Genomic DNA, 14,619 nt, shown 5'->3' on the forward strand with positions numbered 1-14,619 from the left:
GTTTGAAAGATTATTTTGGCCCCACCAAATTAAATACTCTCCACTAAGATCACGATATGCCTATGTTAAGTTTGTGTGCATGCCATATTGCTCAATCTTCATGTGTTTACTCAAAGTCCTTTTCTCCATTTTCAGATATTTTAACTTAAGGAAAAATAACTAAGGCTGGTAAACTTGGCTGAAGTCTGAGTTTTAAAAACAAACAAATAAACAAATCAGCTAGTTGCTACAGAATCTTCTCATTTGTCTTCTGGTTCGGGTGTTTACTTTTTAAAATGTTTCAAAGATTTGTCAACCATAGTCTTAGTAATCATTTATTTAGCCAGTGGGTAGAGTCTAGAACAACATGTTTCTGTCTCTTTCCGTTTGAAATAGGCAATTTCATTGTACTTTTCTTTCAAGATCTGAGATACCAAGGTTAAGAGGCAGGTGACAAGGATTTACCGGTAGTATGATTTGGCAGGAAACTCTAGCTTCCTGAGCCTTAGGTTTGTCATCAAGGAAATGGGTATAATAATTATTACTGTGCAAACACACTGTGAACAGCAGTCCTGAGAGGCTACACCCAGTCCCCGACCCAAGTTATTTTTACAACTTCCAGTGATGGCAGTATGTGAGGAATGAAGTCCAACTCCCTCTCCAAAAATAACGGACTTATCTCAGCGCCATTTAAAAGTATTAGACCTTGAAGTATTTTCACCAGCATTGTAATAATTCTTCTTTAATTTTTCTCATTGGGTACTTTCAAGGAGGGAGAGAGAAAGAATCTAGGGAGAGAAACAAGGCAGTTTCATAGGGCCAGTCCCTGAGTTGGAATTCTTCACCCTAACGACTCATGGCTCATTCAGACAAGAGTAGAAAGATACACCTTTCCAGAGGGATTGTGAATCCTGAAAAATATAGAAGACTTCAGTGTATCAAGGCAGTGACTTAACTTCAGAAAAAGTCTTCCTTGTCTTCCGTAACAGTATTTTGAGAACATCATCACCATAGTCACTACTATTATTGATCATAGTAATAATAACTAAAATTAAGTGGGCCCAGACCCAGAGAGTGTTTAAAATATTTTAGGTGCTGAGCTAAGTATTTTGCATGTGTTGCCTCATCGAATCCTTACAGTCCACTCTATTTATTGTTTATTTTTTTGTACTGATGAGAACGTTCATAGGGTGAAGCAACTGGCAAGGGCCTCACTATATGTGAGATACCAAAGAGTGAGGCCCAGATTTGTCTGAACGAAGACCTTGTGTTTGAAACCTGTGCATTTTAACAGTTCGAAAGCAAGTTTCCCACATCTCTGTGCTGTTGAGAGAATGATCAGGAGCATTGGTTTGGTTAAGAGTTCAGATATTTTAAAGTTCAGAGTTAGGAAGCAGAAGGGTAGAGATCCAATACCCAAGACTAGATTCTCTTTAAGAATAAAATAAACAAAACATGGGCATCTGGGTGGCTCAGTGGGTTAAAGCCTCTGCCTTCCGCTCAGGTCATGATCTCAGGGTCCTGGGATCGAGCCCCGCATCGGGCTCTCTGCTCAGCAGGGAGCCTGCTTTCCCCCTACACCCCTGCCTGCCTCTCTGCCAACTTGTAATCTCTGTCTGTCAAATAAATAAAATCTTTAAAAAAAAAAAAAGAGTAAAATAAACAAAACCAACCAACCAACAAAAAATCACTGTGTACATGATTTTTTTTTTTAAGAATTGATAGTTCTGTTTCATTAAGTAAACAAATGTTTTTAGGTGTTAAAAAAGAATAATGCTAGAAACAGGTTTATCAAAATTAGTTTACACCTTTCAGTATTTCAAAAATCATTTTACAGGGTAAGTCAAAGAAAGGTTCTTTCTCACTTATTACTAAAACCCAGCACATGAAAAATCGTCAGCCCCAGCTTGGCTCATAGAGTTTTGGAATATTTTATTATTCTGCACACATCTTACAAAAATAATTACACTTGCTGCAGTGAGTGATATTAAGGAGATCTGTGTTTGTGAAGAATTTTGTTTGTTTGACTTCTTTTAAATAGACCAAAGGAGAAGAAAAAAGGAGACTGCTCTTGAGGTACCTCTGTTGCACATTTACTTTTGTGTAACTTAAGCTTGAGAAAGCGAAGTAAAACACGGAGAAAGTCTTTAAAAAATGTCTGGTTACCATTGTTTTTATAATACAAGTTCTGACAGGAACTGTTGACTAAACATACCTGGAGATCCACGCTGAAATTTCCAATAGCAGAAACATTCCTCCTAATTTAGCTCCCCAAAATAATTGCTGACATAGTTTTTGAAGTTGTACAGTTTATTTAGTTTCCTAATACAGAATTTCAGACGACTTCAAACACCAATAGCTAAAAGGCCCTGGGGGAGAATTGGTTTACAGAAGTGCCAACTAGATGTTATTATAAGATACACATTCCCAGGACTTAGTAACGTTAGCAAACAGGCAAGAATAAAGTACTTGCACGTTATGTTCGGCATTAACGTTCAGCTTGCCAAAGATGATCACATGGGAACAGGTTCTTTTTCAGGAAGATTATTTGAAGCATAGATGATTCTTTGAAGAAGAACAGATGCCCAGATGTAGCACCTTATTCATTAACCATGACAAAAAAAAAAAAAAAAAGCATAAACCAAGATTTTCATACCAAAGAAACATGGTTATACTTTTTTGCTCTTAATAGTCACTACTAAAATAGGTAAATTATTTGGAGATCAAGGGAAATCTGCTAATCCTTTCAAATAATGAGTTCTTCTGTGAGTCCTCCTCTTGCATTTTATGCTCCAAGCCTGTGGCATAGATTACAATTCTAATTAATGGTAACACCCTCTGGATATCATAACTTCTTGGGTATGCCTTGTTTTAAACTCCATGCTGTGAAAGATTATACTCACTGGAATATAAGCTTCATGAGGTCACAGATTGTTTTTAACCATATTCTTCACTGATAAAAGCCCAACACTAAGACACTTGGTACTTAGTAGGCACTTACTAAATATTTTTGAATGAATGACAAATAAGTGAAACCATATGATAATTGACTCTCTCTGCTTGATTTATTTCACTTAGCATAATCTCTTCCAGTCCTGTCCATGTTGCTACAAAAGTTGGGTATTCATCCTTTCTGATGGAGGCATCGTACTCCATAGTGTATATGGACCACATCTTCCTTATCCATTTGTCCGTTGAAGGGCATCTTGGTTCTTTCCACAGTTTGGCGGACCGTGGCCATTGCTGCTATAAACATTGGGGTACATATGGCCCTTCTTTTCACTACATCTGTATTTTGGGGGTAGGTACCCAGTAGTGCAATTGCAGGGTCATAGGGAAGCTCTATTTTTAATTTCTTGAGGAATCTCCACACTGTTTTCCAAAGTGGCTGCACCAACTTGCATTCCCACCAACAGTGTAGGAGAGTTCCCCTTTCTCCCCATTCTCTCCAACACATGTTGTTTCCTGTCTTGCCAATTTTGGCCATTCTAACTGGTGTAAGGTGGTATCTCAGTGTGGTTTTAATTTGAATATCCCTGATGGCTAGTGATAATGAACATTTTTTCATGTGCCTGATAGCCATTTGTATGTCTTCATTGGAGAAGTGTCTGTTCATATCTTCTGCCCATTTTTTAATCTGATTGAATGAATGACAGCAATGCCCCAATGTGTTTAGGCTCTCATAACAAAATATATACAGAATATACTCAAATGAAGGTCTCATTGAGGCATCAGCTTGGTTTTAAATCCATGACACTGAAATGTGTCCTGGACTTCCTTCACAAAATTTTGCACTAACCAGAGCCTTGTCCAAATAGCAAGATAATGTGACCCAGAGCATTTTACCCCATTCTCTGTGTAGCTCGCCTACTCCATAGGCAATGATATGAAGTGGGAAATGTGAGAGACCCACATAATCCTCTTCAGGAAGGAGATCCCATTCACTTAATAATATAATATCATTGGAACCAGGAACATCTCACCTGCCAACTCATATGTTCATGTACTTGATCGTATCATGCCCAGAGCATTCTGGAATGAAGCAGAGAGCATTGATTTGTTCTTTTCTCTTAGTCTCTGCTCCTCCACTGCTAGAGCTTCCCAAGAAATTCTATAGAATTTAACAAAGATCCAAGAACTATCCAGCCTGCCCCAGGGGTAGAGACCTTTATTTCTCAAGAACAGTCATCAGTTCAGATGTAATATCCTTCAGGAGCATTCTGCAATGCCTTCTAAGCTGGTTTAGTCATCCTCTTCTCGTATCTTATTTACCTGCAACCTCTCCCAGAGCAAGAAATTGAACTGAAATGATCAGTGAGTAGTTGCTTTTCCCACCAAACTGCAAGCTTCCTTGGGTCCATGTCTCATTCCTGACTAGCATTTGTCATGGTGGGTGGCACAGTGCCTAGAACAGTAGGTATGCAGACAATGCTTGCTGAATTCCATGTTCCCTGCAACCATCCTTTAGAATGGCCATATGGTGAAGATAGAATACAGTTGATAGAAGTGTTCCTCTCCTACAATGGTAGACACTATTTGAAAAACATAACTTGACATTCTGTTTCATAGAAGATGTCATTTCTGATTTTAAAAACTCCAAGGATACCTGGATGGCTCAGTCTGTTGAGCATCTGCCAGGGTCCTGGGATCGAGCCCCACATCAGGCTCCCTCCTTAGTGGGGAGCCTGCCTCCGCCTATTCCTCTGCTCCTCCGCCTTCCTGTTCCCTGCTTATGCTCTCTCTCTCTCAAATAAATAAAATCTTAAAAGAGAGAGAGAGAGAGAGAAGAAACTTCTCCACAATCTCATGATGCACCAGAGTTGGTCAGGACCTTTGTTCCAGGTTCCAGAAAATCCAAATAGAACTAGCTTAAGCCAGATGAAGTATTTAATGTAATGATAATATGTCTCATAGAGCCCACAGACAGGAATAGAATGAAGCTAGTACTAGAATTACACGTAACAGGGACTCAGACTGTCAGAAAACTTGAGTCTTGTCTCTGTTCTCCTCTGACCAGCTTCTTTTGCTTTTCTGGGACACGTGAAGCAAAACATGGCCACAATAGCTTCAAAATCCACATTTTTATGTCCTAAGAACCCAGAAAGATTAACTTCTGTTCAGGTTCACAGTCCCCTTGGGAATGATTCCAATTAACCCGACTTCATGAAGTACTCCCCTTAGACGAACCAAATGCTATAGGTGGGGGTCCAAAAATAGGGCCATGCTGTTGGGCAGTCTTTTTTTTCTTAATTTTTTTATTAAATAAAATATATTATTTGCTGCAGGGGAACAGGTCTGTGAGTTGTCAGGCTTACACACTTCACAGCACTCACCATAGCACATACCCTCCCCAGCTGTGCAGACAATCCTACAGGTGTCCACCACACTTCCAAATTCATTAGTTTCTAAGAAAAACCTATAACCAAAATAGATTATTTCAAATGCATGAATTGTAATCTCTATAAAATATAAAAGTGTTTTAAACAATAATCTGAAAATTTATTTCTCTTAATAATTCATGGTACTGATAAAAAAACTTCCAAATAAATATGCTCACTTTGTTTTAAAAATAAATTTACTTTATTATATGATAATGTTAACAGTTAACATAAACAGCATCATTTAGAATATACAAAACAATTATAAAATACATTTTTAAAAAATATGAAAATCTTTGAAGTTCTTTGTTGATAATAGACCTACCAAATTTTAAGAAACGCCATTTACATTTTAGGATCAAAACAAAATTCCCAAGCCTGACTTGGTTTGAGAGATTCCACTGGTCAACCAACATCAGTTCCAGGAAGGAGAAACATTTTCAGGATTTTGTTTTGTTTTAAAATGCTGTTACAACCACTTGTTTCAAGCACTTTGGTATCAAAGTACACCGAGAAAAAGCAAGGGCATAGATTAGCCCAGAAGACGACTTTTGGAAACAAAGCATATGCAGCAGGAATCCGATGGATATAGTCCTGTTTCAAGGATGGTTATTAAGTCAGAAGGAAAAACAGATTTAGAAGATAACTAGTTGTTTGGCTTAGCGCTTTATATATTTGAGCTATTTCTGTGAAGATAACCTCATTCTCACTCAAAACAGGATATGTGCTAGAAAGTGACATCCAACTTCATCTTCAGTCTGAATTCCCCTCTTCACTTTGTGTATGAAATCTATGCTGCAGAGTAAAATCTGTTAGGATTCTGGAATAAAACCTGCTTAGCTAGCTTCACAACAGCGTAAGTACAGCAAGTGGGGGACACCTTCCATCGGTTTTCATAAATCACCCACCCAGTCAGTGTAGACATTTTCATATTCTGTGGAATACTGGCTAAATATAGATTTAGCTTTTTTATTTTTAAGAGTCTTTATTAAATATATTATGGAGTTGAAGGAACATTTGGCAAGATGGTCCCAAGTAACAGATGCTCACGGTCATGATTTCATTGCATCAACAGTCACTTGAGAGCAATCAAAGGTACTGTTTTTTGGAAGAACAAAAATGAGGCTATGGTCACAGACAGTGTGTGCCTGGGCTCTGCTGTGGTGTCACTGACCATTGCCCAGGAATAAACAACCTCTTCTTCCAGTGCTATAATTTATCCCTTAGTTAGCGTGAACACTTACCTGGGCTTAAAGATGCTCAGGCATTTACTTTCCATCTTTATTCATTACCCTAGCTATGGGGGCAAATCTGTTTGCTTTACTAATGTAAGAATTTATTCATGCCGCAGAGAATTTATAAAGGAGCAAAGGAATATAAAAGAAGTCAGTGCTGCAGAAAACATGATGGTAATATTAACATATACAGCCAGGACTCTCCAACCTGAGTTTCTCCAGGAAAATATCCCCAGCATTTCAGTATCATGGCAAAACATAATGTAGTATAAAGTCTTGGATTATATCAGTGAGTTGGGTTGTACCCACTCTGATCTACAAAAATCATAGTTAAGAACCCAAACTGAAGTTGGGTAACTCTTGGTACCAATTTCAGCTCTACCAATTCCTACCTCTGTAAATCTGGGTTGCGTTATTTAACTTCTTTGTGTCTTTTCCCATATATGGGAAATGAGGTTCATAGGAGATATTCATAGGTTCTTAAAAGAATTAAAGGAAATGATATACTTTAAACTCTTGGTCCACAGTATATGCTGGATAAATGGCAGCTTTATTTTTAATGCAGTTCCTAAAATCTAAACTCCTTCTCACTCTCCTTTTTTGTTTGACTGGTAATACTGGTAACAAAACTTTAAGTGGACGTTTATTAACATTTCTTAACTGAGTGCTTTTCCCAATTACGAACAATAATAAAATTACTTATTATTATAAAAATAGTAAAAAACACAGATTAACATTACAGACAAAAAGTAAATACATCATTTAAAATTCATTTCTCCTGGCTCTTTTCCTGAGACACATTCTGTCCATTTTCTAATGAGCAAGGCATCTTGAAGCTTGCCACCAGCCTGGAGGTAACTTCATAGCCTGCAGGAATAAGGGAAAAGACAGCAAGCTGGTTAAGAGAAATGTACTATAGAAATTAAAAAAGAAAAATCTAGAGCCAGCATTTTTGTCTTCAGTTCATTAATGATTACTGTCATCCTGTAATAAGCTAAGAGAACATTATGATTTCTCGACAAGCAGTTGCTGTACCCCATGCATCTGCTGGGGTTTCTGGGAAAAGAGATTCTTTCTACTGCTACCTGAGCTATGGAGAGTCACTGCTCTCTCTTGCTGGAGGTGATCAAGGAAGCACGTGGCTCAGTGCTACCACTATGACTTAAGAGGAACTAGCCAAGGATGAAGCCAACTCTTTGATATGTGAGCAGAAAAAGAGAAATAATGTTTCCTGGTGTGAGGGCCTCTTGTTCATCCAAGTGTGCAGACTATCTTCCCTCTGGACTGCCAGTTCATGTGAGCCAAAACATGTCCTTCATTTTAAATCAGTCAGATTGGATTTGCCTCTATCACAGCCAAACTATCCCAGCTCACCAATGTTATTAGCCCTCTGCCTTTTGTACCCTAGGAGCCTTTCTCTGCCCACCTCCCTCCCCAACTCTGCACTCCAAGGGGAGGGGCCTGACACATCCCAAGGGCTCCCATGCCTCCACCTGGGTGCTGCCTGGGTTTGGCTAATGGGAGGTACTTTACAGAGACCTGAAGGCAGGAGGTGAGAAAGTTCTGCCTTTCCTCCTCTTCCTTGTTTTGGTTCCAGCAGTGGCTACTTCCATCCTCAGATGTAGCTCCTACAGAGCATAGGCCCTCTGGTGGCCAGCCTCTGAGTGCCAAAGTAACCTTCCCCAGCCCTTCCAGGCATGGGAGGGAGCAGCCTCCTGCCAGTGTTAAAATTCCAGGAGCCTTGAAGTTCCTGCGGTTTCCCCAACCCTGCCCTCCCTGTCCCTCACCAAAATCTCCTTCTTGGATCCAGGTGGGATCCTAATTGATGTAACATTTAAAGAGCTTAGAACAGTGTCCGGCATAGCATAAATGCTCAGTAAATGTGGTTATTATTAAAACACAGTTATTAATTTTTAATGTGAGATTATTAAACCAAAATACCTCTTCCTCGCACCCAAAAACGAGGAAGAAAAAGTATAAACTAAGTACCACAACCATGCAGAATTAGAAAAGAGGATGATCTCAGAACACCAGAAAAAGTGTAGGAAAGTCCTCATACCACATGCCCCTCAATGCGGTAACATGCAAAAGAGAGACACGAGAAGGTCTTTTATTCAGCTTCGGAGTCTATGAGAAAAATCAATTTAATTTTAGCTGTTTCTAAGCACAATCAAATTCCAATGATTGATTTATTAAACAAATTAAGCCCCGTTTCACCAGGTAACAGTCACCTGAAGAGCACCCCATCTACAAAACTCATCACACTTACCATTAAGCAATACTAGTCTCTTGAGTATCTTCATTTATTGGAGTTATATCTTTACCCAGAGTTTCCATTTCTTCTTCCTTCTTCCTTCTTTTACGACGCTTCCGAAGAGGACTTGGAAAACAAAGTGTCAGACATTAGCACAAGCCTGTTAGTTCATGGGAACATATAATCAACCATCAAGAGGGCCTTTGATCTTATTTCTAGATGGCTAAAAATTTGTAGGTTCATTTTTTCTTAAATATGTTAAGTTCTCTCTCAACCTATCTCTCTCCAGGCCCAAATGATAGCCACAGTTGGCCAACATGTGAATAGAGTAGAGTTACCTAAATAGAAATACTATGGTACCTAGTTGTTGATGAAGCTTGGTTAGCACAAGCAAAATTTCCGGGACCAGTTATTTTACTAATAAGCACTATTTAGTGCATGAGTAAGAAATAGTACAAATTGTAAAGAGACATAAGAAAACCAAGAGAGTGAGAGTGGCCTCTGGATATGTTAATTACACTTACCGATACATTAAGGAAAAAAAAGTGTGAGATACTCTGGTCTGCAGTCCAGTTTCTTAAAGCATAATTCCACATCGATGTGCTAAAATAGGTCATTTCTCAGCTCTGCCCCAAAACTGGTGTTATAAAAATTCCTTTTTGCCATCAGGCAAGTAAAAGAAATTTTTTAAATAACTTTCCATTTTATAGCTAAAAGGAATCATACAGATTATCTGGTTTAATCATCCTGTTTTACAGAAAATAAAATGCCAGATTAAATATGTTCAGAAGGGGTTCCTGGGTAGCTCAGTCTGTTGAATGTCTGCCTTACATACACAATGGAGTATTGTTAATGACAGCTGCTATACCATACTGACATCCCAGGGACTTCTTTATCTTACAACCGGAAGTATATACCTTTGATCACCTTCACACTTTTGGTCCACCTTTTTTTATTTTTTCAATCAAGAAATTTAAACACACTTTATTTATAATTAAAATACTTATGCTCAGTAACATGACAAAAACTATGCATTGTGTGTTTTATCATAAGTAGATACTTCAACAAAAATAATGGCAAACCTCAAAATGTGATTTATTTAAATCATAGCAAAATGGAAAGAAGAAAGAAGAAGGAAGGAAAGAACACAGAGCAACATACAATTTCTCAGATTTACTTAAAAGTAAATTTAAAAAATACTTACTGACAGCATGCGCAGACACCGACCACCAAAATGATAAAAATGACCATAACTGCTATCAAACAAATCACCAAAATCTGCCCTCTATCTCCTCTGAGGTAAAACAAGTCAACTCTCTCACATCTCGCCCCAGTGTAGCCTTCATCGCAGCTGGAAAAACAACACAACAAGGTAAACAGTGCAAGACTTTGAAGAATCTCTACCATTTCTTATTTGAAGAAACTAATACTGTTGTCATTAACTGGAATTAAAAGGCGCAGTTCCTTTAATTTTTTTTTTTTTTTTTCAAATTAAGCTGTATCCCGCTGTGTTCACAAGTAATTTCACTTTCTTTGCTTGGCTGAAAACCTGTCATCACTTGAATATTAACAATATGGCTAATATAAATAAACAGAGATGACAGCAATTACCAAAACTTAGTTTAAAGATTTAGATTCCGAGCTTGAAAGAGGGGCTGGTAAAATGCCCTTCGTAGCCTTCCCAAGCACTTAAATAATACTATGACAAGGAATTCAAAATCCCCAGGACTTCCCGTTCCATTGTAGGGCCCTCAACATGTCCCAGTTCTCTTGCAAATTATTTAAAAATTACACTATTTAATATGATCCAATATGGTAATGGGTGTGAAATTTCATAGACCAATGCCTAACACGTAGAAGCTCGATAAATGTGATTCAACAGGATTCCTCTCTCTCTCTCTCTAACGTCCATCCACCAGTTGTGATTCTGCTACTCAACGTGGCCACAGATGAGGTGAGGCTACACATCACCTCTCCAACCACATCCTTCCAAAACACAGTGAGTCTTATCCTCTCCAGCTCCTTTATCTGATGCTCGAGGGATGCCATGTCCTCCACTGTCCTGTAAGTGGCCCCTTTCTCTGTGGTTGTCATAAAGTGCAGTGACCAGACAGCAACAAATCTCCTAGGGGGATGTTCACTTTCCTCAGTCTGTCAACTCTTTATCAACATAGACTTAGGATATACCCCAATAGAGCAGTTTCCCTTTGACCAACCCAAGACTTGTCTGAGCAACGCTCAAGAAGCTAAAGGCTCAGTGATTTGGGGACTGTCTAAAGTATTCTCTGAATCACGTTAGATGCTTCAAATGTGCATAAGAAGTTTGTTGGAAGACTATTCCCAACTGAAAATATATGTTGTGAAATTTAGTCCCTTAGCATTAACAATGCAAATTCAACCTTTCAGACTCATTCAAAACAAAAGAGATAGTGGTGGCATATACAATCATATAAACCTCAAAAAGATGAAATTCTGCTTCTTAAACAGATTTCTCTGTAACCTAGGTTGGTTTTCTTGGCTTTGTTTATTTTGTTCTGTTTTTATCTTTTAAACAAAGGATCTATTTGCCAGGCCAATCTATAGGTTATGTTTGATAGGAGCAAGGTAGTTAATTCCCACAAAGCCTATCTTGCGCAAGTAAGGAGATCCTTTAACGCCAACATTATAACTGATATAATGCTTGAAACAACTACAACAAAAACTAGCTCAGCCACGGCCATCAATTGAAAGGTGAGGCTCAATGCAAGCAAAAGAGAAAAGATATCTAATGGCATCTATTGCAAAAGGACCCCAAGGATGTATGAGGGAAAATTGCTTCCTGCAAGATAGCCAGGCATCTTTGTCACAAGGTCAAAATCACAGGAAGAGAGCTTAGAAATATCTGAAATATCAAAAGTCTCTTACACATAGGAAAGGCACTGGAGGGGAAAATCACATTTAATTACATGTGTGAGAGGGATATTTTTTAAAGAGGTTTTTTTTTTTAAGGTCATAATTAAGATCTTACAAATATAGTCTCTTCCAATTAGCTTGTTTCTCTAACAAATTTACTGAATATGGCATTTTTAAACAATAACTTGCCCATAAAATACACAGCAGTTACTTGCTGCTCTTTCAGAATGTTTTTCTAATGATAAGTTCTGGGTTCAGTGGCTTAACCAAGCTTTAATTGAATTTCTCAGTAAGCAGTACTACCTGCAAGCTATAACCTGATAAGGTCATGCAAGAAGGTCAAACATGTCCATAGCCAAGTTATATAGTGGCTCTTATGCTAGTCCCTTCTCAGCAAACCAGTAACATATCAGCTAATGGTGATTTTAGTGGAAGAGAATCAAGAGGGCCAGATCCTAGTAGATGTTTATTAAATGCTGAATAACTGAATACATGAGTTTGTATTTAATAAGCATCTTACAAAATGTAAAATAATTTTTAAAGATTCCCATGACCCTTCAGGATTCTGGCAAACCAGATTTAAGATCACTGTTGTGAAATAATCACAGACACTATTGTAAGAGACTTGTTAACTATTACATCAGTTGATCCTTATAACATCTTTTGAGATAGCTGCCATTTATTAATAACAGAGATATAGAGAAATTACATGAGTGGGACTGGGATTCAAACTCAGGAAGTTTGACTCGAGTTTTTGCCCCAAGCACATGCAACCCTGCTTAAATGAACTGTGCTGCATAAATAAATAAAAGGTATGTGTCTGGAAACAAATCATCCCCATTCTAAGAAAATACTGAGAAGACTCAAGGGATTTGAGTTATTGGAAACACACCATTTTTTTTTTTTTAATGTAAAAACAGGAGTCCACAATTCCTGTAATTCCAAGCAAAAGGAGGTACCTCTGGTTTTTCAGGATAGCAGAGTCCCCTATGGCAAGAGGGTTTTGTCTAAACCTATACTATGTCAAGTCACTCAAAAGGTCAAGTCACATCAAATATGTTCCACTCATCTCAGTGGTACAATTTATGGAACGTCTACTCTGTGCTGGGTACTATAATAAGGATTTTTTTTTTAACAGATTGCTTTATTTTCAACACCTGAGAGGGCAATATTACTACATCCTTTTGTAGTAGATAAACTGAGGCCCAGGAAAGGTAACAGACCCACTATTAACAGTGCTTATAATTGGTGCAGACAAAAATCTTAACTTAGGTCTACCTGAATCAAAAATCTGTGTCCTGACTCCTATGTTCTTCAGCTTCCCATTGATTCTATAGCTTTTTACCACTAAGAAGCTGTTCTTGGCCCAGAGGAAGTTGTTCTTAGTTTTGACAGCATAACTTTAGACGGACCATGCTAGAGGGACTTATTTACTTATTCACTGGTCATTTCCTGAACACCTATTAAATTCTGGCGCTGTGCTTGGCCCTGGAACACAAAAAATGAATAAGCCACAAGACCCACCTTTAGGTGCTCACAGACTCAGAAGGGACTCTCAAAGAAACCAACAGCCATGCTCCAGAGGAAAAGAGTTTTCATAGGAGGGTGACTGGATCTCAGGGAAAGGACATCTAACAGACCTGAGTATGTGTCTGAGAAAGGAAACTCAATGCCAAAGCTGGGGTCCGGGAGGAGCTGATGTCCGAGTTACACCTAAAACATCAGTAATGATAAGCTCTCAGGACTGTGGGAGCTTGTGTGATAAAGCATGAAAAGGAATGTAGGATTTCAGAGGAACATTTGGGCATACAGTGAGAGATATGGCTAGGAAGGTAAGCCAGGATCAGAAGAGCTTGCAGAGGCCATGGAAATGAGTTTTAACCTCACACTGAAGGATATGATCTGTGTTTTGATCTTGGGCAGGTAGATTACACGTTTGGTTTTCATTTTGGAACGTAGGAATATTAAAGAACAATAAATTTGCAGACCTAGGGATAAGTTGGAAAAATGTACTGGGTTAAAGACCATTAATATTTTTAAAACTTGGGACACCTGGATGGCTCAGTCGTTTAAGTGTCCAACTCTTGATTATGGCTTAGGTAGCGATCTCAGGGTTTTGAGATTGAGCCCCGGGTAGGGTTCTGCACTGGGCGTGGAGCCTGCTTAAGATTCTCAACTCTACCCCCCATCAAGAGCCATGCTTGTGTGAGCATGCATACCCTCTCTCTCTAAAAGAAATAAAATAAAAAATAAAAATAAATATTTTTTTAAAACTCAATATAGTCTCTTAAGCCAGTGAGCAATTAGAGGAAATTAAAAAAAATAAAATAAATAAAAGGAAAGAAAGAAAGCAGCTCTATTCTTTCCCAACACACACACAAACACACACATTTTTTAAAATTTCCTTACATTAGCAATTCTTACTCCCTTGTCAGTATCAACCAGTGTATTTATTTTTTAATTAAATTTAATTTTAATTAAATTTTGATGGCATCCATGACCCTTACATGTTTCACTAAATTAGGGTTTGGAATCTCTGTTCTGAGACACTTATGGGGAAATAAAAAAAACGTATACTGTAGGAAATCCACGTAAAAACATACACATTCTATGAACTTCCGTCAATATTATACTTAAACAATCACGTTGCTCATCCATCAGGAGAGGTCTCAAAAGACACTGAGAGGGACATCTCTTTAGAAGAAAATAATTTTTTTTTTTTTTTTTTCAAAAAAGTGGTTTGTGCCTGAATAAAATCAAACTCGGCCTCAGTGTCCCACGAGGTGGAGGGAGCAGTGTCCTCCCCGCCGCTTCCTAAGGATCAGCCTTGCCAACCTGCGCTTCCCAACAGGCTCAGGGCCCGGCCCGAGTGGACGCCTAC

The 14,619-nt window shown here is 38.3% G+C and overlaps 1 protein-coding gene across 2 annotated transcripts in view; it reads right to left on the reverse strand.

The window, feature by feature from the left end:
• Positions 1-5,542: 5,542 nt before the first annotated feature.
• Positions 5,543-14,619, reverse strand: part of BTC (betacellulin) — a 43,265-nt gene continuing 34,188 nt past the window's right edge. For both annotated transcript variants that reach the window (XM_059397007.1, XM_059397016.1), the window contains exons 4-6: positions 10,051-10,197; positions 8,862-8,972; positions 5,543-7,459 (exon numbers count right to left, since the gene is read on the reverse strand). In XM_059397007.1, coding sequence (XP_059252990.1) covers positions 8,864-8,972; positions 10,051-10,197 — 256 coding nt within the window. In that variant the 3' untranslated portion in view covers positions 5,543-7,459; positions 8,862-8,863. The remainder of the gene's footprint in view (positions 7,460-8,861; positions 8,973-10,050; positions 10,198-14,619) is intronic.

The sequence above is a fragment of the Mustela nigripes genome, chromosome 1, assembly GCF_022355385.1.
Source record: "Mustela nigripes isolate SB6536 chromosome 1, MUSNIG.SB6536, whole genome shotgun sequence".
In the NCBI taxonomy this organism is placed as follows: Eukaryota; Metazoa; Chordata; class Mammalia; order Carnivora; family Mustelidae; genus Mustela; species Mustela nigripes.